This window comes from Pelophylax lessonae (assembly GCF_965119305.1).
Source record: "Pelophylax lessonae genome assembly, chromosome: 11".
Lineage (NCBI taxonomy): Eukaryota > Metazoa > Chordata > Amphibia > Anura > Ranidae > Pelophylax > Pelophylax lessonae.
The window spans coordinates 168,850,964-168,875,495 of NC_138778.1; the positions used below are offsets into that span (position 1 = coordinate 168,850,964).

The 24,532-nt window shown below is 45.1% G+C and overlaps 1 protein-coding gene across 1 annotated transcript in view; it reads left to right on the plus strand.

Moving 5' to 3' along the window:
• Positions 1 to 24,532, plus strand: part of ERCC6L (ERCC excision repair 6 like, spindle assembly checkpoint helicase) — a 44,472-nt gene that overhangs the window by 16,346 nt on the left and 3,594 nt on the right. Inside the window, exon 3 of the mRNA XM_082271578.1 lies at positions 5,110 to 7,693. Coding sequence (XP_082127704.1) covers positions 5,110 to 7,693 — 2,584 coding nt within the window. The remainder of the gene's footprint in view (positions 1 to 5,109; positions 7,694 to 24,532) is intronic.

The following is a 24,532-nucleotide window of genomic DNA, read 5'->3' on the forward strand; positions in this document are numbered from 1 at the left end:
CTCTCTCTCTTTTTCCTCTCTCTCTCTCTCTCTTTTTCTCTTTCTCTCTCTCTCTTCTCTCTTTTTCTCTCTCTCTCTTTTTCTCTCTCTCTCTCTTTTTCTCTCTCTCTCTCCTTTTTCTTCTCTCTCTCTCTCTTTTCTCTCTCTCTCTCTCTTTTTCTCTTCTCTCTCTCTCTCTCTCTTTTTCTCTCTCTCTCTCTCTTTTTCTCTCTCTCTCTCTCTTTTTCTCTCTCTCTCTTTTTCTCTCTCTCTCTCTCTTTTTCTCTCTCTCTCTCTCTCTCCTTTTCTCTCTCTCTTTTTCTCTTTTTCTCTCTCTCTTTTTCTCTTTTTCTCTCTCTTTTTTCTCTTTTCTCTCTCTCTTTTTCTCTTTTTCTCTCTCTCTTTTTCTCTTTTTCTCTCTCTCTTTTTCTCTTTTTCTCTCTCTCTTTTTCTCTTTTTCTCTCTCTCTTTTTCTCTTTTGCAAAAACACACAAAAAATGAAAATGTCCTGGGAATATATATATAACAAAATATGTGTAGTAACCATGCTAGTGTAAGTATAGAATAAGCAGCAACTTCAAGTGTGACCGCACCAAACAATATGTACAATAAAGTGCGACTTTTTTATTGTGTGTGTGTGTGTGTATATATGTATAATATAATTCACACAATAAACAGTCCAAATGTTGATCCCATGTGCAAATAAAAATGGCAGCCAATAGGTGTGACTTCAAGATCTGCATACAGTGATGGTGGCACCTCCACACACCGCAGGTCGTCTCGGAGGATATGAACCAGATAAAATAGGGAACTCCAAATTGTGAAGTACGTTTTCAAAAAAAAAAAATGGTACTGCACCTTTTTGGTGTGTTGGCACCCTATATAACGGACTGATTTGGCACAAAGCATGCTAATACTGTGCAGATGTGTGATCCTAAAGCAGAGCTCCACTCAAAAGGGGAAACTCCGCTTGTCTGCCCCTTCCACTTTTGCACCTTTCCAGGTGGGGGAGGTACCTGGTTTTGACAGATACCTGCTCCCACTTCCGGCTCATTTCACTACGGCAAACTCAAACAGAAGTTTGGCCTCCTTCCCCTGCAGCCGGCCTATTCACAGAGCGCAGCGTGCTTCGCGCATGCACAGTAGGGAACCAGCTATGATGCCACAAGGCTTCACTTCGCTGGATCCCTGGACAGGTACCTGGTAAGTGCCCTAATATTAAAAGTCAGCAGCTACAGTATTTGTAGCTGCTGATTTTTATTTATTTATTTTTTTTTTCTAAAGGACCCTGAAGCTCCTTTTTAAAGTGATACTAAACAGATGTTTTAATTGCCATGATTCATTCACATAAATACACACAAACACAAAAAAAAAATTATATATAATCAGCACCGTTTGGTCACATAATCTTTCCCTGTTCTTTGGCACCTGCAAAGGAGAGGCTTCAATGACTGTGCTGATGTATGCTCGCTACAGTGTGAGTTTGTGTCTGGATAGCCCTGATTGGATTGGTGCTGTGCCATTAACATAACTTAAAAAAAAAAAAAAAAAAAAAATTCAGAAGAACAATTCATATTCGATTATAAATATCCAATAACTGTTTTAGAGCTCCCAATAAATCTTTATTGAACACCAATTATGTATTTTTTGTGAATTAATATAGTGTAGGCGGAGTCCAAGATGATTGACACTAACATTCATTTTGTTGAGACCGCATCTGCATCCAAGGCTCTTATTTACTTTACAGGTATTAATAATTAAATTAGATATGTTTAAGGCCCCTTTCACTCAGGTGGACCATTCACATCCGCCTGTCCGTTTTTTTTTTTTTGGCGGATCTGAACGGATGCCTCATGTATCTCTATGGGGCATTGGATGTCAGCGGAGTCATGTCCGCTGACATCCGATCCATCAAATCTGGACGGATGGAAAGTCTTTTTTCCATCCGTCCATCGGATCGGATCAGATGAGAACGGACAGACGGTCCGTTCCCATCCGATTCCCCCCTATAGAACAGCGGGACCTGACAGCTCTGTCTCCGCACACAGTGCGGAGACACAGCTGCCATTCGCCTGCTCAGCGGGGGATCGGCGGATCGATTCCCCCGCTGAGAAAAACAGTCCGCCTGACGGACTCCCTGTGTGAAAGGGTCCTAATACTGATTTATATGAAAACTAAGCTTTCTTTTTTTTTTTTTTTTTTTTTTTTTTTTTTTGTGAGTTTTAGCGAATGTAATCAGCATACTATATCCTATCGCCATAGTGTTTAGCAGTATGTGCAGGAGGAGGGGGGAGTGTCATTTACCACTTTGTGTACAGAGCTTCACTTTTTCCATATTTTATTTTAGTCTTATTCCAAAATGGATTCAATTCATTATTTTCCTCAAAATTCTACAAACAATACCCCATAATGTCAACGTGAAAGAAGTTTGTTTGAAATCTTTGCAAATTTGGTAAAAAAAAAAAAAAAAAAATCCCATGTACATAAGTATTCACAGTCTTTGCTCAATATGTTGTTGAAGCACCTTTGCCACCAATTACAGCCTCAAGTCTTTTTGCGTATGATGCTACAAGCTTGGCACACCTTTTTTTGACCAGTTTCTTCTTAGCAGAATCTCTCAAGCACCATCAGGTTGATGGGGAGCATTGGTGCACAGCCATTTTCAGATCTCTCCAGAGATGTTCAATTGGGTTCAAGTCGGGGCTCTTGCTGGGCCACTCAAGGACCTTCACAAAGTTGTCCCATAGCCACTCCTTATCTTGGCTATGTGCTTAGGGTCTTTGTCCTGTTGGAAGATGAACTTTCGCCCCAGTCTGAGGTCCACAGTGCTCTAGAGCAGGTTTTCAGCAAGGATGTCTCTGTACATTGCTGCATTCATCTTTCCCTCGATCCTGAACAGTCTCCCAGTTCCTGCTGAAAAATATCCCCACAGCATTATGCTGCCACCACCATGCTTCACTGTAGGGATGGTATTTGCCAGGTGATGAGCGGTGCCTGGTTTCCTCCAGACATGATGCTTGTCATTCAGGCCAAAGAGTTCAATGTTTCACCACACCAAAGAATTTTGTTTCTCATGGTCTGAGAGTCCTTCAGTTGCCTTTTTGGCAAACTCCAGGCGGGCTGTCATGTGCCTTTTTAATGAGGAGTGGCTTCCGTCTGGCCACTCTACCATACAGGCCTGATTGAGTGCTGTAGAGATGCCTGTTATTCTGGAAGGTTCTCTCTCCACAGAGAAATGCTGGAGCTCTGTCAAAGTTTCCATCAGGTTCTTGGTCACCTCTCTGACTAAGGCCCTTCTCCCTCAGTCGCATAGTATGGCCGGGCGGCCTGCTCTAGATTCCTGGTGTTTCCAAACTTCTACCATTTACGTATGATGAAGGCCACTGTGCTCATTGGGACCTTCAATGTTGCAGAAATGTTTCTGTATCCTTCCTCAGATCTGTGCCTCGATAAAATCCTGTCTCGGAGGTCTACAGATAATTCCTTGGACTTCATGGCTTGGTTTGTGCTCTGACATGCACTGTTAACCGTGGGACCTTATATAGACAGGGGTGTGCCTTTCCAAATCATGTCCAATCAACTGAATTTACAAGAGGTGGACTCCAAGTTGTAGAAACATCTCAAGGATGATCAGTGTAAACAGGATGCACCTGAGCTCAATTTTTGAGTGTCATGGCATAGGTTGTAAATACCTTATGTACATGTTTTTTTTTCGTTTTTTTTTTCCGTGTTTTATTTTTAATAAATTTGCAAAGATTTCAAACAAACATCTTTCACTTATGGGGTATTGTTTGTAGAATTTTGAATTTTGAGGAAATATTGAATTTAATCCATTTTAAAATAAGGCTGTAACATAAAATGTGGTAAGACCCGACCATTTTGAAGAAAACCTATTTTTTACTTTCTGCTATAAAAAAAAAATTGAGAAAAATTAAAACAAATTTCTACATCAATTTAGGCCAATATATATTCTCCTACATATTTTTGTAAAAAAAAAAAAAAATATATATATATATATATATATATATATATATATATATATATATATATATATATATATATATATATATATATATATATATATATTTTTTTTTTTCTACTAGTAATGGTGGCGATTAGTGACTTATAGCAGGACTGCGATATTGTGGCAGACAAATCGCACACTGACACTTTTGAGGGACCAGTGACACCAACAGTAATCCTGTACTAATTACACTGGCTGTGAAGGGGTTAACATCAGGGGCGCTCAAAAGGTTAAATGTGTTTCTAGCCATCTCTTGTGTACTGTGGGGAAGGTGCTTTTGTTAAGGGAAGGCATAGATCTGTGTCCCTGCCTTCCCTACTGACAGAATAGCGATATGCCTTGTTTAAATGGGTAGACCGCCGTTCTGCCCGTGTACCAAACAATGGGCGATTGGCTCCTGCTTTGTGTAAGCAGTGGGAGTGAGTCGGCGGCGGCACACCCCACAACTGGAAGTGTATGTGATCCAGCACAGCCTTGCCACCTTGCCGCTGTATATCTAGGTTATAAGGTCGGCAAGTTGTTAATGACACTAAATTCCCCTATGTGTGCGTTTGGTTTTTACTGCGTTCTATTCAAAATATATACTCATCTGCACAGCGAATCCAGCGCTGTCCTGCATTTCACTGTTCAGGTGACACATCTAGAATCTTGTGCCACCAGCTATTGGTGACATGCTTTGCCTGTCCGCTCTGTGTGCCCAATCCTACAGCCTCTTGGGAGATGTAAATATCCCATGAGGCTGCAGTACCAGGAACATGGCATTCTGGCCTAGGAAGGAATGACAGTGGGGGTGGTGGGATCAGTTTTTTTTTTTTTTTTTCTTCCTTCTTTCTTATTTTTTTTTTTTTCTCCGGAAGTAACTCATGGTTAGTTGAGTTCCACTTTAAACCTCATCAATATCTTAAGTAACACTTTAGTGTGCAGGAACAGTCTTTGTGTTCTGGATCATTTATAAACTATGGTTTTTCATGTGTTAGGGCTGTAGCTGGATATGAAACTTGGGATTTGTTTAGTTTTAACATCATTTACTGATTGTGTTTTTCTGAAGGATGTTTTTGGCACAGCTCTTATCCTTGTGGTTTTTTTTTTTTTTTTCCTGTCTCCAGATATGTAAGAAAGGCCAAAGAAGAAGCAAAGAATGGTAACTTTGTGAATTCAATTGAATACTTCCGAAAGGCAGACAACCTTCATCCCAGTGAAAAATTAAAGGGTCGAATAGCAAAGCTTGAAGAGGCTCAACAGCTCAAACTCCAAAATGAGCAAGACGATGAGTTTGTGGATGTGCTAAACAGTGGGTTGATGCTTTATAAGGAACTGTACAATAAGCTCTTTGAACACCAGAAAGAAGGTGTAGCATTTTTGTACAGTCTGTACAGAGATGGGAAAAAAGGAGGCATTTTGGCAGACGACATGGGCCTTGGAAAGACTATCCAGGTTATTGCTTTTCTCTCTGGAATGTTTGATGCCGAATTGGCCAGTTCCGTACTTCTGATAATGCCAACAACTCTAATCAGCACTTGGGTAAAAGAGTTTGATAAATGGACCCCAGGCATGAGGGTAAACGAATTTCATGGGGTGAGTAAAAAAGAACGGGCCAGAAACCTTGAAAAGATTCAGAGGAAGGGTGGTGTTCTGATAACGACATACCAAATGCTAATAAATAACTGGCAACAACTGTCTACCTACAATGGAAGGGAGTTTATCTGGGATTACATTATATTAGATGAGGCTCACAAAATTAAGACCTCCTCAACGAAGACTGCAAAGTCTTGTGCTGCACTGCCTGCCAAAAATCGCGTTCTCCTCACCGGCACACCAATCCAAAACAATTTAAGAGAAATGTGGGCTTTGTACGACTTTGCTTGTCAAGGGACGTTGCTTGGGACTGCAAAGACTTTCAAAATGGAGTATGAAAATCCAATAACTAGAGCTAGAGAGAGAGATGCTACTGCAGGTGAAAAAGCACTTGGACTAAAAATTTCTGAAAACCTCATGAACATTATCAAGCCTTACTTTCTGAGAAGAACAAAAAGTGATGTGCAGAACAAAAAAGCTTCAAAACGGAATTCAGTCTCTCAGTCAGGTATTAAAGCACCTGAGATGCCTTCTCTCACCCGAAAGAATGACTTCATAATGTGGGTGTATCTATCGGCAATTCAGGAAGACGTCTATAGAAAATTTTTATCTCTGGACCAAATTAAGGAATTACTGATGACTACAAGGTCACCTTTGGCAGAGCTGACTATTCTAAAAAAATTGTGTGACCACCCCAGACTTTTGTCTGCAAGAGCATGTAGTCAGCTAGGACTGGAGGGAGATATGTCGGAAGATGAACCTGAGCCAGTTACTAAGTTTGATCATCTTTCAGATGAGGCTCTGATTGAAGAGTCTGGAAAACTTAGTCTTCTTATTGAGCTTCTTCATAAACTTCGGGAAGAAGGCCACAGAACTCTTGTTTTTTCCCAGTCAAGAAAAATGCTTGACATGGTTGATCGTATTTTGACAAACCGAGGATTTAAAATTATGCGCATCGATGGTACAGTTTCCCTTTTAGACCGGGAGAAAAGAATAAGTTTGTTTCAAAGCAATAGAAATTACTCTGTACTATTGTTAACCACCCAGGTCGGCGGCGTTGGACTAACTTTGACCGCAGCAGACCGTGTTGTGATTTTTGACCCAAGCTGGAACCCAGCGACTGATGCTCAAGCTGTTGACCGAGCTTATCGAATAGGACAGCAAGCCAATGTGGTTATTTACAGGCTCATAACATGTGGGACGGTGGAAGAGAAAATATACAGACGGCAAATCTTTAAAGATTCTTTAATCAGGCAAACAACTGGTGACAAAAAGAATCCTTTCCGCTATTTTTCAAGGCAAGAGTTAAAGGAGCTGTTTTCTTTAGAAGATACCCGTACGTCTACAACCCAGATCCAGCTGCAAAATATGCATTCGTCTGAAAGAAAAACCGACACCAATCTGGATGAGCACATAGCTTACTTGCATACGTTGCCCATCTTTGGCATTTCTGACCATGACCTCCTCTATGCACATGAGACATCCAGCCAAGAGGACGATGAATGTGAGAATGAGCATGAAGCACATTACATTAAAGAGCGGGTGCAGAAAGCTCATGAACTTGTACAAATGGAATCTCAGATGAATGAACAACTAATGGAACAAATAAGAAAGGGAACTGAAGGAGCTTGGCTACGGCAGATACCTCCCCCAGAAAAACCCAAAAAAAGAAGCCTACCCAATCCTAAACCGGTTACTTCTCCTCCTATCATTGTGGATCTAGAAGAACAGGAAATTGCTAATATCAGCTGTCATATGGACAGTTTGGTAATTGAAGATTCTAGTGGAGATGCAGAAAATCGTCCCCCTGACCAATTTAAAAGGGCATTGCCAGATCAAGTAAATGATCAAGTAACTAATCTAGTAAGTGATGACTATAGTGAGGAAAACTCACCAGCTTTTTCCATAAAAAGCAAAGGGACAAATGGTGTAGACTGTCGGATGACCAGCTTTATCCTTTTAGATTCAGATGAAGAAGAAAATCTTCCTCCGGCTCCATTTAAATGTGAACCTCAAAGTGATATAAGCATTCAAAAATATGTGGTGACTGATCGGCATATGGAAGAAAACGACAAAAATCCCTCTGTTTTACATCAAAGTAATATTCTTCCACAAGTAAGTAATAGAATTCCTATAAAAGAAATTCCAAGCACCCTGCTTTTTGTATAAAAAAAAAGGGGGGGGGGGGTCAATATGTTCATAGAAGGGAGCAATTTACTATGTGTCAGCTGGTTCCTATATGGCTCTGACTGTATCCCACATTGTATATAAAACTATACTAAAGGTCCATTAAAAAAAAAAAAGCAATTACAAACGTCATACTAACCTGCTCTGTGCAGTTGGTTTTGCATAGAGCAGCCCCAATCCTCCTCTTCTCCGGTCCCCTGCTGGCATTTCTGGCTCCTACCACCTTGCTGAGTGCCCCCAGAGTAAGTTATTTGCTCACTCCCAAGCTGCCTCTGGGTGTCCATAAGATGCACGGAACGCAGCTCACCCCCAGCTCCCACTACTGTCTCTCAGCCAATGAAGAGGGAGAGACCAAGCGGAGCTGCTGCTCCCGTGCACATTGTGATCAGGCTCAAATAAGAATTGGTAAGAATTGGTGGGCTGAGGGGGGAGCTGTACACTGAAAGTTTTTTTTTTTTACCTTCATGCATAGCCTGTGGTCTTTAGAACCACTTTAAATGTAACCATTTGCCAACCAGGCCAATTCTGACACTTCTACATGTAAAAATAATTTTTTTTGCTAGAAAATTACTTGAAGCCCCCAAAATGTAATTTTTTTTCTGAGACCCTAAAAATATGGTGGGTTTTGCAATTAATGTCGTATTAACAGATGTTTTTCAAATGCAGTTTTTTTTTTTGGGGGGGGGGGGGGGATACACTTTTAATGGATATTATTGCACACAAACAAAATAATACCCAATTTTTTGGTAAAATGTAAAAGACCCCAATCTCCTCTGGCCTCCAGTGCAGCCAGTCAGACACAGATCAGTCTGATAGTCTGCTTTCCTGGCTACTAGCGGCCAGGTAAACAGAGGGCGGAACTGAAGTGACAAAATCCTCATCGTGTCCAGTTCCCATGGTCACAGAAAGGGAGAAATGTCAGTTCCTCTCTGTTCTGGTAGGAGGTCCCGGGTGCAGCAGGAAAGGGGGGATCACGTTCCACCACCCGCAGAAGTAATTGAGTGGCTGTTTAGCCACTGGAATCACTTCTACATTAAAGCCAACTGCTGGCTGCAAATGTTTAATAGGGGATGATGCCTGTAGCTGCTGGCATCATCCCGGTATAACTACAGCCAACTGAAGATGTCATATGACGGCCTACGGTTGGCAAGTGGTTAAACAAAGTCCTCAAGGGTTCAGTCACACCATCTGTTGGGCCTCGATGGGCAGCCTTGCCCAATGCATAGAGAAGGCGATTTTCTTTATAGCCTCTATTGGTTCAGTTTGCATCAATGCATTGCAGTGGTTTGCCCTGAAAGTAGAACTTGCTGTGCTTTGAGTATAGATCTAGGTTTGTCCCACGCATTTCTAAATCCAATTACTGTTGACTGACTCGCTACCTCTGCTATAAGTCTAATCAAAGCATCAACTACTTCAGTAAAATAATAATTTCTAAAATTAGTTTTGATTTTCTTCCACTTAGAATTGAGGTCTTGTCCCCGTGTTCTTGATTTTGGTTTCTTATTGAAAAAAATGCCCTCCTCAACCTTATTTCTGCCGAGCCTATTCGCAAGTGTTTTTTTTTTTTTTTTTTTTTAACGGGTCTTCGCTGGGCAACCTAGATGCTGATTGGTCGCCATTGCACATTTGTCCAGTTTGTGAGTTTCTGGAGACCTAAGACAGAAATACTTGGTCCAAGTATTGGGGATCTGTTACAAATGCGATTTTCTCTTGCGTCCTCCGACAGTCGCCGCCCACTCATACAGTCGTCACCAATGGGTATTGACTTCTGCTCCGCAGGAGTAGCTAGGCATAAGACTTGTTAGTAACAAAAGCTTTTAGCATAGACTCGCCCATGGGGGCTGTCCTACTGGTCAATACCCCCCCCCCTGCATTAAGCCATCCCAACTCAGTTTGTCTCTGCCTAGCGTCAGGAGTAGTCAGGCTTCCCTGTGCTGGGGCTACAGTCTCAGCCTTCTAATCTTTTTTTTTTTTTTTTTTTTTTTTTTTCTTTTTGATTTTTATTTTAAAATGTCAGTTTTTTTTCTTTACTTTACTAGCTGATATTTTGTCTGCTTTAGATTAGTGGATCTTCGGATGAAGATGGCTCATGCGGAGCTGGGAATCGGACTGGCCACCCTGGCTCTCCAGGGCAGAGGGTCAGATGGATCCCCAGCCTGCCATCGAGCGTTCGGCTATGGTTCGCCCTGGCGCTATGAACGACCCGTGGCTACCTCACTGGACGTTTTCTGCGGTCCTGTGCTGCAGTGTCCTGCGTTTTCTGGCTGACGGCATTCCCTGTCATCTGAGGACAGAGGCTTTCCATTTAATGGAGGCACCCCACGCCATCCGGTACAGGTAAGTACTTTTCTGTGTGGGGGCCTCTGTCTGGGGTGGCAGTCCTGTGTTGCTGTGTGTTCCCCCTCATGTCTGTGCGTTTGTGGGGCTCCCTGATGCGATCCCTGCGGGGGTCCTCTTTAATTCACTGCTGAGCGCTGTGTGGTGTGGGGGCCCCTCTCCTGTGTCACTTGCTAGTGTTTTTGGGGGATGCAGACATGTGTGAGGCGACCGCTGAGACTGAGAACCGCGCGGTCCGCCATTTTGGTTGTGGGCAGCATGCTGGCTTCACTATGGGCTTTTGCAATGCTTGCTATGTAGTGTTTTTGGCACCAACCGGCACCATCTTGTGTGGTGCAGAACGATCGTTCTGAGCACATGTCGGCGGCCATCTTGCCAAAGCCTTCCATTCACTTCTATGGGCAGCCATTTTCCCTGAGCCTGGCAGCATATAGTTCAGCCTCTGGTGACCTCACTTCCATTTCCTCTGGAGCAGCGATCGGTGTGGTAACACTCTGTGGGGCTCTGCAGACTCTCTTCCATATCTCTCTGTCCTATCCTTCCTGGCTCAGTTTTGTCCCTTTTTGGGGGTATGTGTACAGTGCTTATAGCGGTGGGCTGCGCTATCCGCAGCGGTTTTAAAGGGCCAGTGCTTTTTTCACTCATTGTTTGGCAATGGATTCTCAGGACAGCAAATTCCCTCCAGCCTTGGTGGGGGACCCCAGTTCTGCTGAACCCCCCGTTATACCTAATTTGGCCGATGTAGTAGCGTCTTTGGTGTCAAAAATGGAGGTGCTGATGGCTGAACGTGCTGCTAGGAAAAGGCCCAGATTATCTCTCTCCTCTGATTCAGATGGTGATGTGGCTGGCGTGCCCTTTTCAGGGTTTCGTTCGTCCCTGGACCCTTTGGGGTCTGAGGGGGAGGCAGAGGTAGAGGGGGTTGATGTGTCTCCCCCGGGGTCGTCTGAAGAACGAGCTCTCATTGATGAGCTGATTTCTTCTGTTAAAGTTAAACTTGGAGGATGAGCCCACTCCTCCGGCCATTGTCCTCTTTTGGGACACATAGGGCCCGCAAGTCGGCGCAGGTTTTCCCCTGCCCCGCTGAGTTTCATCACACAGTGAATGAACAATGGCGCAGTTTAAAACACCCCTTCACGGTGCCTAGTCGGTTTAAACTGCTTTACCCCTTTGCGCCTTCTACAGATGCGCGCTGGTGCGTGGCTCCCCAGGTGGATCACGCTGTGGCCGTGTTAAACAAGGCTACCTTGGTTCCCACTGAGGATACCCCGATGTTCCGGGATCCTACGGACAGGAGGTTGGAGTCTCTTGCCCGCCATGCCTATACGGTGGCGGGCTCTATGCTCAAACCTATTTTCGCTTCTGTCATGGTGGCTCAGGCGGCAGACTGGACTAAGGTGCTTAGACGCACTCTCGTGTCTGATTCTGCTACGCTGGAAATGGTGGACCAAATTCATCAAGGGGTCATGTTCTTGTGTGATGCGGCCTTAAATGAGGCCCCTTTTAGCTGCACGCCTGTCTAGTGTCGCGGTGCTTAACCGTCGACTGATCTGGCTGAGGAGCTGGTCGGCTGACCAGACGTCACGGAACGTTGGCTGACTTTCCTTATGCTGGGTCTCGCCTTTTTAGCGAGGCTTTGGATACTTTGGTGAAAGGAGTCACTGGGGGCAAGAGCACTCTGCTGCCCCAGAATCCGAAGAACAAGTCCTTTCGCGGCAAGCGGGGTCCCGCCTTTAGGCCCACTCAGGGCCCACTTTCGTGCCTTTAAGTCACAATTCAAGGGCCAAGGTGGCCAGAAGAAGCCCTGGGCGGGTGAGCAAAAGTCCGGCCAGGCCGGTACGATGCCTCAGTCCGCCTCTGCCTGAAGGGACGCCCTCACCCGTATCAGGGGTGGGGGGATGTTTGCGCGGTTTCCTCCAACCTTGGCTGCTCCGTATTCTGGACAGGTGGGTTCAGGAAATCTTTCGATCAGGATACAAGATCAAATTCCTTTCTCGGCCGGCGGACAGATTTTTTCCCTCAAATCTTCAGTTGACCCCAGGGCGTTTACAGGACCTGTATCAAGCGGTGCAGGATCTCCTGGCCCAGGGGGTGATTGTCCCGGTGCCTCATCGGGACAAGTTTCGGGGGTTTTAATCTGTTCACTGTGCCCAGAAAGGAGGGCAAGGTGCGTCCAATCCTGGACTTGAAAGCTTTGAATCGCTTCGTGCGCATGCGGAGGTTCCGCATGGAATCCCTCCGCTCGGTGGTGGCCTCCCTGAGTCCAGGGGAATTCCTGGCCTCTATCGACCTGAAGGATGCGTACCTGCATATCCCCATTTTCGAGGTTCATCAGCGGTACCTCCGGTTCGCCATTGCGGAGGACCATTATCCGTTTGTAGCGTTACCTTTTCGGTCTCGCTTCGGCTCCAAGGGTCTTTACCAAAGTGCTGGTGCCTGTTGAGGGCACAGGGCATTGCGGTCTTGGGATCTCTGGATGATCTCCTGTTAAGATCGAGTGCCAGTCAGAGCCTGATGTGCGATCTGTCAACTACGGTGCAGACGCTTCAGGAGTTCGGTTGGACCATCAACGTTCCGAAGTCGACCCTGTCTCCTTCGGTTCGTCTTCCCTATCTGGGAATGGTTCTGGACTCTGCTCAAGCAAAGGTTTTTCTGCCGGAGGACAAGCTCCCCACCCTTCAAAACGAGGTCAGGTCCCTCAGGGACAACCAGTCCTCGTCGCTCAGGACCTGTATGCGGTGCCTGGGGTTAATGGTTTCAGCCTTCGAGGCGATCCCATTTTCTCAGTTTCACATTCGATCTCTCCAAGCGGAGATTCTGGCCAGGTGGGACAGACTGCCTCAGTCTTTGGATCTGAGGGTCTCGTTGAGTCGCCAGACCAGAAGGGATCTTCTGTGGTGGCTTCAGTCCCCGGCTGTGTCGGATGGAAAGTCCTTCCATCCTTTACTGTAGACGGTCATTACCACGGATGCCAGCCTGTCGGGCTGGGGTGGAGTTCTGGGCAACCTGTCTGCCCAGGTCACTTGGTCGGAGGAGGAATCCTCCCTTCCGATCAACATATTGGAATTAAGAGCGATCAAACTCTGTGTCCTCCAGTGGTCGGATCGACTTCGGGGCCGTCCTGTTCGGGTACAGACGGGCAATGCTATTGCGGTGGCTCACATCAACCACCAAGGGGGCACCAGGAGTGCCCGGGCGGCCCGTGAGGTGACCGATATTCTGTCTTGGGCCGAGACTCATGTCTCATGTCCCGGCAATATCGGCAGTTCATATTCCGGGTGTGGAGAATTGGCAGGCCAGAGGTCATTCCTACTTTAATCAAGGCTAGAAACGCCTCGTCTGGTAAAATTTATTACCGTACCTGGAAAGCCTATTTTGCCTGGTGTGAGTCCAGGGGGTTTTCTCCTCGCTCATACTCTTTGTCGAGAGTGTTGGCTTTCCTTCAGACTGGTGTGGTCGCGTCAGCCTAGCCACAGCAGCCCCATGCGACCATCTGCATGTCCATTCGTCACATTTGGGACCTGGCTACCTATGCAATGTTGATGTGTGTTGTATCACACAAGTCTTGTGAGTACTTTGTACACTTTTTAATATTTTAAATAAATGGTTTTATGGTAATGCACTAGGTCGGTGCGCCCCTCCTTTTTCTTTTTTGTCTTTTCTACCAGTTGGTTCTGGATACCCTTGATCCTGAAGGGGGCAGCAAGACCAATAGCTCTTTCCACATTTGAGTTTGTACTGCACCTCTTTTTACTCCATCAGACAGCACTCGAGCTCAGGAGGTTTTGTTGTACTACTTTAATACACACTCACCTGTCCCACGGTCCAGCGATGCGGCCACCCGAGGGCCTCGATCCTCTCCCTCTGGTCTCAGTGGCACCGGCATCACTGGTGTGGGCACCCGGCTGTGACAGTTTGCGGCTTCACAGCCGGGTACGCACTGCGCATGCGTGAGTTGCGCTACGTGTCTTGATTGTCCGGCAATATTCTGGGACCTCTGACATGTCCCAGAAGATTGAAGGGAGGGGGAGAGAACTTCCGCTCAGGGCGCCGCGGCAAAACTAGGTACCCGTTCCCCCCCCCCCAAAAAAAAAAAAATGACATGCCAAATATGGCATGTCAGGGGGTTAGGACTATTTAAAGCGGAAGTTCCACTTTTGGGTGGAACTCCACTTTAAGACAAAACAAAAAAAAAGCCCTCTCTGTTCTATTTTAAGAAGATCGCCTGTTTGGAGCTACCCTGGATGACAATAAAGGTCACCTTTCTTCCACAGGCTATTAGGGACAAGGACCCTCGTTGCAGACGTGGGCCCTCCTTTACCTATGGGATCCAAGCAAACTTGGTCTGGCAAGTCGAGAGCGAGCATCTCCTCCAGACCCGCAGCCAAGGCTCCTTCAGCATGAAGGTGTGCCCTCATCCGTATCTGAGGTGGAGGGACGTCTTTGCTGGTTCCTGGACCCATGGACTTTCCTGGTACATAACAAGTGGGTCTACAAAGTCATTCAATCTGGATAAAAGATCAAGTTTCGTGCTCGCCCTACGTAAAGGTTCTTTCCTTCCAAAGTGCTATTGTCCCCAGTCCGCTTACAGGCCCTCTTTGAGGGCGGTGCAACATCTTTGCTTCAAGGGGTTATTGTCCCAGGTTCCGATTGCGGAAAGTTTTACTGGGGATTTTTTTACGCAACCTGATTACTTTTCCCAGAAAGGAGAGAAGGTGCGTGCAAATCTGGACCTCCAGGCACTGAACTGCTTGTGCAGGTTCAGAAGTTCAGGATGGAGTCCATTCGCCCAGTGGTGGCTTCCCTGCATCAGGGGGATTTTCTTGCTTCCATAGACATCAAAGATGCCTACCTTCACATTCCAATATGTGTCGGGTCTTTACTACAGTGTTGGCCCCGATACTAGCATTGTTACGCCAGCGGGGAATCGTGGCCCTGGGCTATCTCCTTCTGCAAGCAGTCTTTGGCTGCGCTGGCGGAATACCTAGAGATCACCATACGAACTCTGAAGGCGTTCGACTGGATTCTGAATCTTTCTGATTTTTGGAAGTCCGCCTTGGTCCCTTCTACGAAACTAGACCATCTGGAGCTGACTCTGAACTTGGCCTTAGCCAGGGTAGTTCTTCCCCTGGACAAAGTTCAGACACTGCAGGTTGCAGTTTGCCGGTGTACGAGAGAGTCCCTGATTTAGTGGCCTCGTCACCTGGTGCTCCGGCAGGGCAAAATCCTTCCTACCCTTGTATTGGACAGAGGTCACCACGGATGCCAGCTTGTCCGGGTGGAGAGGCGTCCTAGGCAGAAGTTCTGCTCAGGGGGGTCTGGACCCTGGAAAAATCCAGCCCTACCGCTCAATGTCCTGAGTTAAGTGCAATCAGGCTGTGCCTGGAACATTGGATTGTCTACAAGGCTGTCCAGTGCGCATTCAATCAGACAATGCCAGGGCCGTCGTTTGTCAATCTCCCAGGGGACCAAGAAGTGTCCTGGGGGATCTGGAGGTAGCCAGCTTTCTCAGGTGGGCAGAACATAGTTTCCTGGAGTGGAACATTGGCAGGAGGATTACCTCAGTCAGCAGGCATTAGAGACGAGGGTGAATTGGTCTTTTCATCCGGAAGGGTTTCCTCAGTTGTTTCTCTGGTGGGGCATCCCCGGGGGTGGATCTGTTGGCGTCTCGGCTCAACAGTAAGGTAGGTTTGTGGCTCGGTCACAGGATCCTCTGGCGGACACCACAGATGCGCTGGTGGCCCCATGGGGGCAGTATCGTATGATTTACATCTTCCCTCCTCAAACTTCTGCCAATATTTCTACAGGCTCAAGGCAGAAGGGATTCAGGTTATTTTAGTGGCCCCGTTGGGCCAGGTACGCTGACCTGGTGCGGCTGGTTGCCGATGTTTCCTTGGGGGCTTCCTCTCAGGGAGGATCTGCTGTCCCAAGGGCTAATCTTTCAGCCTGCTTTACAGTTGCTGGTTTTGACAGCTTGGCTGTTGTAAGCCAGGTGCTGAAGGATAAATAAAGTATTGTCTGAAACAGTGATTCCTACATTGTTAAAAGCTACGAAATCTACTTCGTGGAAAACGTACATTGTGTGGTGTGAATCCCTTGGGGGTTTCTCCTCACTCTTTTTCGGTGGCTTAATTCTTGACCTTTCTTCAACGTGGGGTTGAACAGAAGTTGGCTCTGAGTACCATCAAGGGCCAGGTGTCAGCTTTGGCATTTTTTTTCTTCCAACGACCCTTGGCTCTGGTACATCTCTGGTGTGTACCTCTCTTCAGGGTGTTCGGCACTTGGACCCTCCTGGTCTCCTTTGCCGCCTTGGGACCTCAATTTGGTACTTTTCGGTTTTCCAGAAGTCTCCTTTTGACAATCTTCCGGAGTTTCTCCTGCTTACGCTGTCCCAGACAGTGGCCTTTTTGGTGGCTAGAACCTCTGCACGCTTGGTGTTGGACCTGACGGCATTATCCTGTCATTCACAGGAATAAGGTGAGGCTTCGCTCCTGTCTGTCATTCCTTCCTAAGGTTGCCTTTGATTTTCATTTGAATATAGACCTTGTGTTGCCTTCCCTGGGCCCTAGGCCTAAACATCCGAAGGAAATTGTCTTGGATGTGGTCTGGGCAATTGGGGTGTATCTGGCAGCTATGGTGTCTTTCAGGAAATCAGACTCTCTATTTGTGATCACAGATGGCCTCGTAAAGGGTTGTCCGCTTCCTTTGTGACCATTTGTAGATGGCTCGGAGAGACGGTTCAGGCCTATTTCATCAGGGGTCAGGTTCCTTCTTTTCCCTGTCCAGGCGCACTCTACTAGCACTCCTAGTGCCTCCTGGGCCTTCCGTCATCAGGTGTCAGCGACGCAGGTTTGCAAGGCAGCCACCTGGTCATCAGTTCACATTTGTTTACAAAGTGGATATGTTGGCATCTGCGTATGCTTCCCTTAGCTGCAAGGTTTTGCAGACTGCTGTTTAGGAGGATCTGATCCTCTTTGAGGCTCGGTTCACACTTGTGCGATGTGGGAAGGCTGCGAATATGCAGCCTGTTCCCGCATCGCATCCACACATCTGGCAGTTCACACTAGGGCTGTGCATCTTCACTTACCTCACGATTCGATGCGATTACGATTATTAGGGTCGCGATTCGATTAGATTCCGCGATGCATCACTATGCATCACGATTACTGCCCAATGCCCATGCCCAGCCCACTGCCCAATGGTTTTCAAAACTTTATAAAAAAAAAAACAAACAATCAAGCAGTCACAAATAAAAGAATCCTTTTTATTTTCATTTGCTTCAAAGGACACTTTCCTGGACCCTGTCATGGCCTGCAAGCCCTGCATACTTTAGTGCACTTGCACTGCAAACATATAGGAAGGTCTGAAAATGCAAACAACAACACTAGTATTTTACTAGAAGTAACAGTAAAATTAGTAAAAAAAACTGTAGTAGTGCAGTTTACTGCTTCATAAAAGAAAATATTAATATAAGCCAGGCCTACCACCATTTAAAGTACAACTAAAGGCAAAACATTTTGGATAAAGTTTGGCCTATAGTTGTACTTTAACCACTTAAGCCCCGGAGGATTTTCCTGCTAAAAGACCAGGGGTTATTTTGCGATTCCGCACTGCGTGACTTTAATGGACAATTGCGCGGTCGTGCGACGCTGTACCTAAACGAATTTGACGTCCTTTTTTTCCCACAAACAGAGCTTTCTTTTGGTGGTATTTGATCACCTGTGCGATTTGATCACGCGCTATAAACAAAAAAAGAGCGACAATTTTGCAAAAATAGCAATATTTTTCACATTTTTTTATATGAAATTCCCCCCAAAAAAATGTAAAAATCAAAATTTTTTAACATTTTTGGCCAATTTGTTTTATCCTACCTATGTTTGGTAAAAAAAATCGCAAAAAGCGTATTTTGATTGGTTTGCGCAAAAGTTATCGCGTTTACTAACAAAGGGAAAGATTTTTGTCATTTTTGTTGTTCTTTTTTTTTTTTAACGCGTAATGGCGGCGATCTGCGATTTTTGCGGTACTGCGACATTGCGGCGGACAGATCGGTCCCTTGACTGACATTTTTGACACTTTTGGGGTTACCAGTGACATTTCTACAGTAATCAGTGCTATACATATGCACTGTTACTGTAAAAATACACTGGCAGTGAAGGGGTTAACTTTATTTGGGAGGGAGGGGCTGTGTGTGTCCCTAGGGGCGTGATTCTTACTGTGATTGGCTGTGGCTCTAGCTGTAAGGACACTGATCAACGGATCTACATACTAGATCCGTGTAATCAGTGTCTTTACAGCGAGGAGAATGACAGGCAGCTTGTCCGCTGGTCACACGCGTGGGGGGGTGCGTGAGCGCGCCTTCGCGTGCGTGCGCTCGCTCCCCAGACCCTCCCAGGCTAGTGACGTTAATTAACGTCACTCTGCCTGGCAGGGGCTGACCGCCGCAAGCAGGCAAGCAGTTAAAGGCAAGCCAAGATAGAAGAAGCCAGCCAGCCAAACTAATATTCTTGTGAAAATGGTCATCATAAATTCCCACAACATTATATATAAATCCTTTTATGTGAATATGCATTGCAATAAATTCCAGGTGTGCCATAACCTGTCCTCTACAAAACAGAGCACTTCCTGACTAGTAGCAAACATCAAGGGTGAACCTGGCAATAGTGCACTGCTGCATAACTTCCATGTTCACCGTGATGTTTGTTTCCCTCTGCAACTGCCAGTCAACTCAAGTGAGTTGATTGGCTGCTAGAGGGGAGTTACAAATCTAAGCTTTAAGCTTATCAATTCACTTATGTCACTTTTATGTCACTTACTTTACAGAAAACGTTACCTGTCCTGCAGACAGTCTCTGTCTCTACCACGATTAAACCCAACTGAAGCCAAGCCAAAGCCACCATTAGAGGAAGGAAAACCCTTGACAGAGTAAATCATCAACTGAAGCTTAAACCTTGAGTAAATCTTCATGGGATCACAAAAAAACACACAACACGATTGTCTGCATCAGAATCATGAGAACTGAAGAAAGGTTTGGCATTGGCACACTGGTACAACTCAAGGCATATAGGTTAGGTCAGGTTTGTGTGTATTTGTGATCCAGTAAAGATTTAATCAAGGTTTTACGCTTCAATGTATGATTGATTTAATCTTTCAAGGATGTCCTTTCCTGTACCGTGGCTGCCTGGCTTGCCTTCAGTTGTCTAGATACACTTTTACCTTTTAGTATTTGTTTGGTTGAGGGAACCCCCTACACTTGCTATTGCTACAGAGTACAACAGACCAGCAGACAGACATGCGTTGCAATAAATTCCAGGTGTGTGCCATAACCTGTCCTCTACAAAACAGAGCACTTCCTGACTAGTAGCAAATATCAAAGGTGAACCTGGCAATAGTGCACTGCTGCATAACTTCCATGTTCACCGTGATGTTTGTTTCCCCCTGCAACTGCCAGTCAACTCCAAGTGAAGTGAGTTGATGGCTGCTAGAGGGGAGTTATACAAATATAAGCTTAAGCTTAAATAATTATCAATTCACTTATGTGAATGGACCATTTTTGAAAACAAGCCATTCTCCATCTCTCCAGTGCCAGAAAAGCTGTAAAAAATATAAAATGTTCCAGGTTCACTGCGATTGTGTTTGCCCCTGCCATTGCCAGTCATCTAAACACAGTGTGTGTGTGTGTCGTGACTCGTGACAACTCAAAAGCTTATACGCAGCCTCAGCATCAACTCAACACACACACACACACACACACACACTGTGTGTGTGTGTTGAGTTAATGCTAGAGCTGTGTTATAAGCTCTTGAGTTGTCACGACAGTCAGTCAGTCACGTTCCAGAAAGAAAACTTTACCTGCACTGAGCAGCACTCTACCATGTCGATTACATTTGTAACTGAAGCCAAGCTAGCCAACAAGCCACCATTAGAGGAAGGAAAATCCTTGAGAGAATAAATTGTAAACTGAAGCTTAACCTTGAGGAAATCCTATGGGGGTCACATTCACAAATATAGTATATTACACAAGAATCCACAATTGGTGTATTTATTTGTGATCCAATAAGATTTACTCGAGGTTAGACATATGCCGGTTTTCGGTAATTCGATATATCGCGGTATTGCATAGCCACGGTATTGTTATTGTGGCATTTTTAAAATACGGAGTTTCTCTGCTCCTGGGTCTGACTTGTGAATTGATACATTTCAGTGAGCTGGATGACTCATTCACTCACACAGCTAAGCCTTTCAGCATTAGTCTCCCAGTAACTATAAACAAAAATGATTACATTTGTATCTTTTCCTTCCCTCTGCCAGGGAGAAAGGAAGTTTAACCTCTTAAAGACTGGACCTTTTTCTGACACTTGTTGCTTGCAAGTTAAAATCAGTTTTTTTTTTTGCTAGAAAAGTACTTAGAACCCCCAAACATTTTATATATTTTTTTAGCAGAGACCCTACAGAAAAAAATGGCGATTGTTGTAATATTTTATGTCACACTGTATTTGCGCAGCAGTCTTTTAAACGCAATTAATAGACTTTAATGAATAAAAAAAAAAAAAAGCGTAACAGTAAAGTTATCCCAATTTTTTTTTTTTTTTTTTGTTACACAGAGAATCGTGATCTTTATTCCAAGCTAAAAAATCGTGATTCTCATTTTGGCCAGAATCGTGCAGCTCTAATATATATATATTATATACACACACGCATAGCAGCCCACATTACATTATTATATAGCCATCAAGCAGTGTCTGGCCTACCTGGTGATGACTGGTCCTGGCGCTCTGATCCGATGGCCTGGTCTTTAAAGGGGCAAATCCTTGCGATCCAGAAGTGATTAAACCTGCAGGAGGACCGGTGTTTTTATCTATTAATGACTTTACTATTGCTTTAGGCCTGGTTCACATGTATGCGGGTTGGTGGTTCATATGTATGCGGGTTGGTGTTTCACATGTATGTGGGTTGGCGGCCCACATTTGCACAGGCATAGCAGCCCATTGATTTGAACGGGCTGCTATGCCCTCATTTTCCGCAGAAAAAAGGTGCATGCAGCATTTTTTTAAAATTCAGTGGCCTTGAAATCCATCCTGCTTTTTGCACCATGCGACTAACCTGCAGTTCCTGCTCTGGCAAGCTTTCTGCATTTTTTGTATACGTGGGCACGGCATTTAAAAACAGTTTGCGTGTGCAGCAACGGCAGGTAAGTCGCATGGTGCAAAAGAAGGATGGATTTCATGGCCACTGCATTTTTTTAAATTCTGCATGCACCTTTTTTCAGCTGAAAACGCAGGCATAGCAGCTCAAGCCCATTCACATCAATGGGCTGCTATGCCTGTGCAAATGTGGGCCCCCAACCCGCATACATGTGAAACAGGCCTAAAGCAATAGTAAAGTCATTAATAGATAAAAACACCGGTCCTCCTGCAGGTTTAACCAATTAATGACGAAAATGAGGGCATAGCAGCCCGTTCAAATCAATGGGCTGCTATGCCTGTGCAAATGTGGGCCGCCAACCCGCATACATGTGAACCACCAACCCGCATACATGTGAACCAGGCCTAAAGCAATAGTAAAGTAATTTATAAACACCTCCTTCAGGTTTAACCACTTCTTGACCACAAGAATTTGCCCTCTTAATGACCAGGCCATCGGATCGGAGCCGATCGCCAGGACCAGTTATCACCAGTTAGGCCAGACACTGCTTGATGACCTATTTTAGGCCTGGTTCACAGAGTCTGTACTGACTGACTATATAATAATGTGCATAAGTGAACCAAAGCCCCTAAATTCAGCAATGAAATTGAAGTGAGGTGGAAATTTAATAATTTAAATTTAATAATAGAATACCGTGATAATACCGTATACCGTGGCAAAACCTTAATCAATTAATCGCAGCATGAAAATCTGATACCGTCACAAGCCTACTCGAGGTTAAGCTTCAAATGTACAAGTTATTTCTCTCAATGATTTTCCTTCCTATAATGCTGCACCGTGGCTGGCTTGGTGTCAGTCAGTTGTCTAGAAGAAAATACACTTTAATATTATTTATTTGGTTGAGGGTTAAATGAACCCCTGCCTACTTGCCTAGACACTTTTAGTGTGAAGCAACGGAACGGATTATGGATTGGAAATGGACACATTGGACAGGACAATCTTCAAAAACAAACCATCAGTGCTATAAAACAAGACTGGTGATGTGACTGACTGGTGACTGGCGGCAGACTGAATTAGTAATTACTAATTCATTAAAAACATGAATTAGTAATTCAGTGCTTAGCATTTGGGAACATGTAGGTTTTTCTGTAAGAACACTAGATGATCCACATGCTCAGGTTTCAGACTGCTTCTTTTCGCTGTTGTAACATCTCCTGCAGTAGAGAAAACCCGCTCTGCAGATACACTTGTACCTGGGATACACAAGTATTGCTTTGACAGCTGAGAGAGGAGGGGGAATATGACCTCATGCTCACGCCACCATTTCAAAGTGAGAGGCAGAGGTGGGACTTTACAATATTTTTCCATTTCGTCTTCTGCCTTGGCATAGGGGGTCTTAGGTTCTTTTGCACCATCAGTGAAAGACTGCCCCAGCAAAGTCATGAGCAGCGATGTTGTGGCCTTTTTTTTTGGGAGGAGAATGGCTGTCCTCAATGGGTGTTGTTTCTTCTTCCACAGTTGCTTTTTCCCTAGGCACTTCATCCACATTTGTCCTTCTATTAGATGTAATCTGTGTGTTTGAACAAAAGATAATGGTATAAGAAGAGCTGAACTGACTAAGAGTGTGATTCATTGATGAGGTGTGGGAAACTGCACGGTAATCCATACCATACAGTTCCACTTCCCACACCACATCAATGAATCAGGGCATGTTATTACACAACACAATGTAGCTGAGCTTCTAGCTGTCTGGGAGGAAACATGATGAAATGCTAATTACCTCCAAAGATGCAGCCTCCTCAGTCACTCCTCTGTATATCTCCGATCTCTCCTCCTCTGTGAGAATAAAAGGCAGTCCTTTAAAGCGAGGATCCAGTGCAGAGGCTGTATGAAGGATCTTCTTCTCTGCCTCACTGCTGTACCTCTTCAGGAGATCTGTTTTGATGGCATTCTTGATCTCATGGGTCATGGGTGTGTCTCCCATGGTGTCTGTCATGCTCTGGAGCAGTTGTGCATTTAGAGGGGCAATGAGAGACACTGTTGGGTTGCGCTCTTCTGACATCAGCAAGGTTGCATCCTTCATTGGCTTTAATGCACTCACAGCGTCCTCTGCATTTGACACATCTGTTTCATTGAGAGTGCAGAGATCAGACTCTCCTTTTCTGACTTCTGGAGACAGCAAGGTGGCACAAACTGCAGGTGGTTGTTCTAAGAACCTCTCGACCATGTCATATGCGCTGTTCCATCTTGTTGGCACATCAGTTATTAGCTTATGATTCTTCAGGCCCAGACATTTCTGTTTCTCTTTTAGACAGTGGCTTGCTCTAGTGCTGCGATTGAAGAATGTGGATATTCGTCGCACTCTGGCGAGAAGCCTGGAGAGCATGGCCCCTTTCAGTGCCCGCTGACATGCAAGATTGAGTGTATGGGCAAAACATTTAACATGAGGAAATTTACCAACTTGAGCTGCAACTATCATGTTCGCCGCGTTGTCGGTCACAAGCACTACAGATTTATCAGACAGCTGCCATTCTTCCACGACATGAGACAGTAGCTCTGCCAGATGAGCACCTGTGTAAGACTCATAAATGGCTCTTGTTTGCAACACATGTGACAAGACCTGCCAGTCCTTAGTAACGTAATGTGCTGTTATTGTAACATAGGACTCCGTTGTGACTGAAGTCCATGAATCACACGTTATTGCGACTCTACTGGCTTGGTTCATTGACGCAAGTACCTGAGCTTTGGTGTCGTGGTAGAGTGCAGGTATAACGTTTTCTGTAAAGTGACTGCGTGATGGGATCTTATAACGTGGCTCTAGCGTCTTCACAAGGTAGCGAAACCCGGCATTGTCCACAACTGAGTAAGGCCGTAGGTCCTTGGCGATGGAAGCTGCCACAGCTTTGGTTAGTTTCTTCCCTTTTTCTGAGTTGGGCGGATAAGTTGACAGTATGGCATCAATTCTTGGCTGATCTGGGTCTAGCAGTCTTTCCTTGGCAGAGGTGTTACTAACTCAGAGTGAAAACGGCTAACATGGTTTCTCAAGTTCGTAGTATTCCCTAGGTATTTAATTTTTGTGTGACAGGCTTTACATACGGCGTGTGTCTTGTCCAACTCGCGCTTCCCTGTGTGTTCGTAAAATCCGAAATGTGCCCAGATGTTTGCTCTTAAAACGCTAGGTGCATTTTTTATCTCTCGATCTTTCTCCTTCTGCCATTACCACCATACTACCACGTATGTGACGGAGACGGATGACGTAAGTTGCCAAACTCTGTCAGTGTTTAAAAAAAA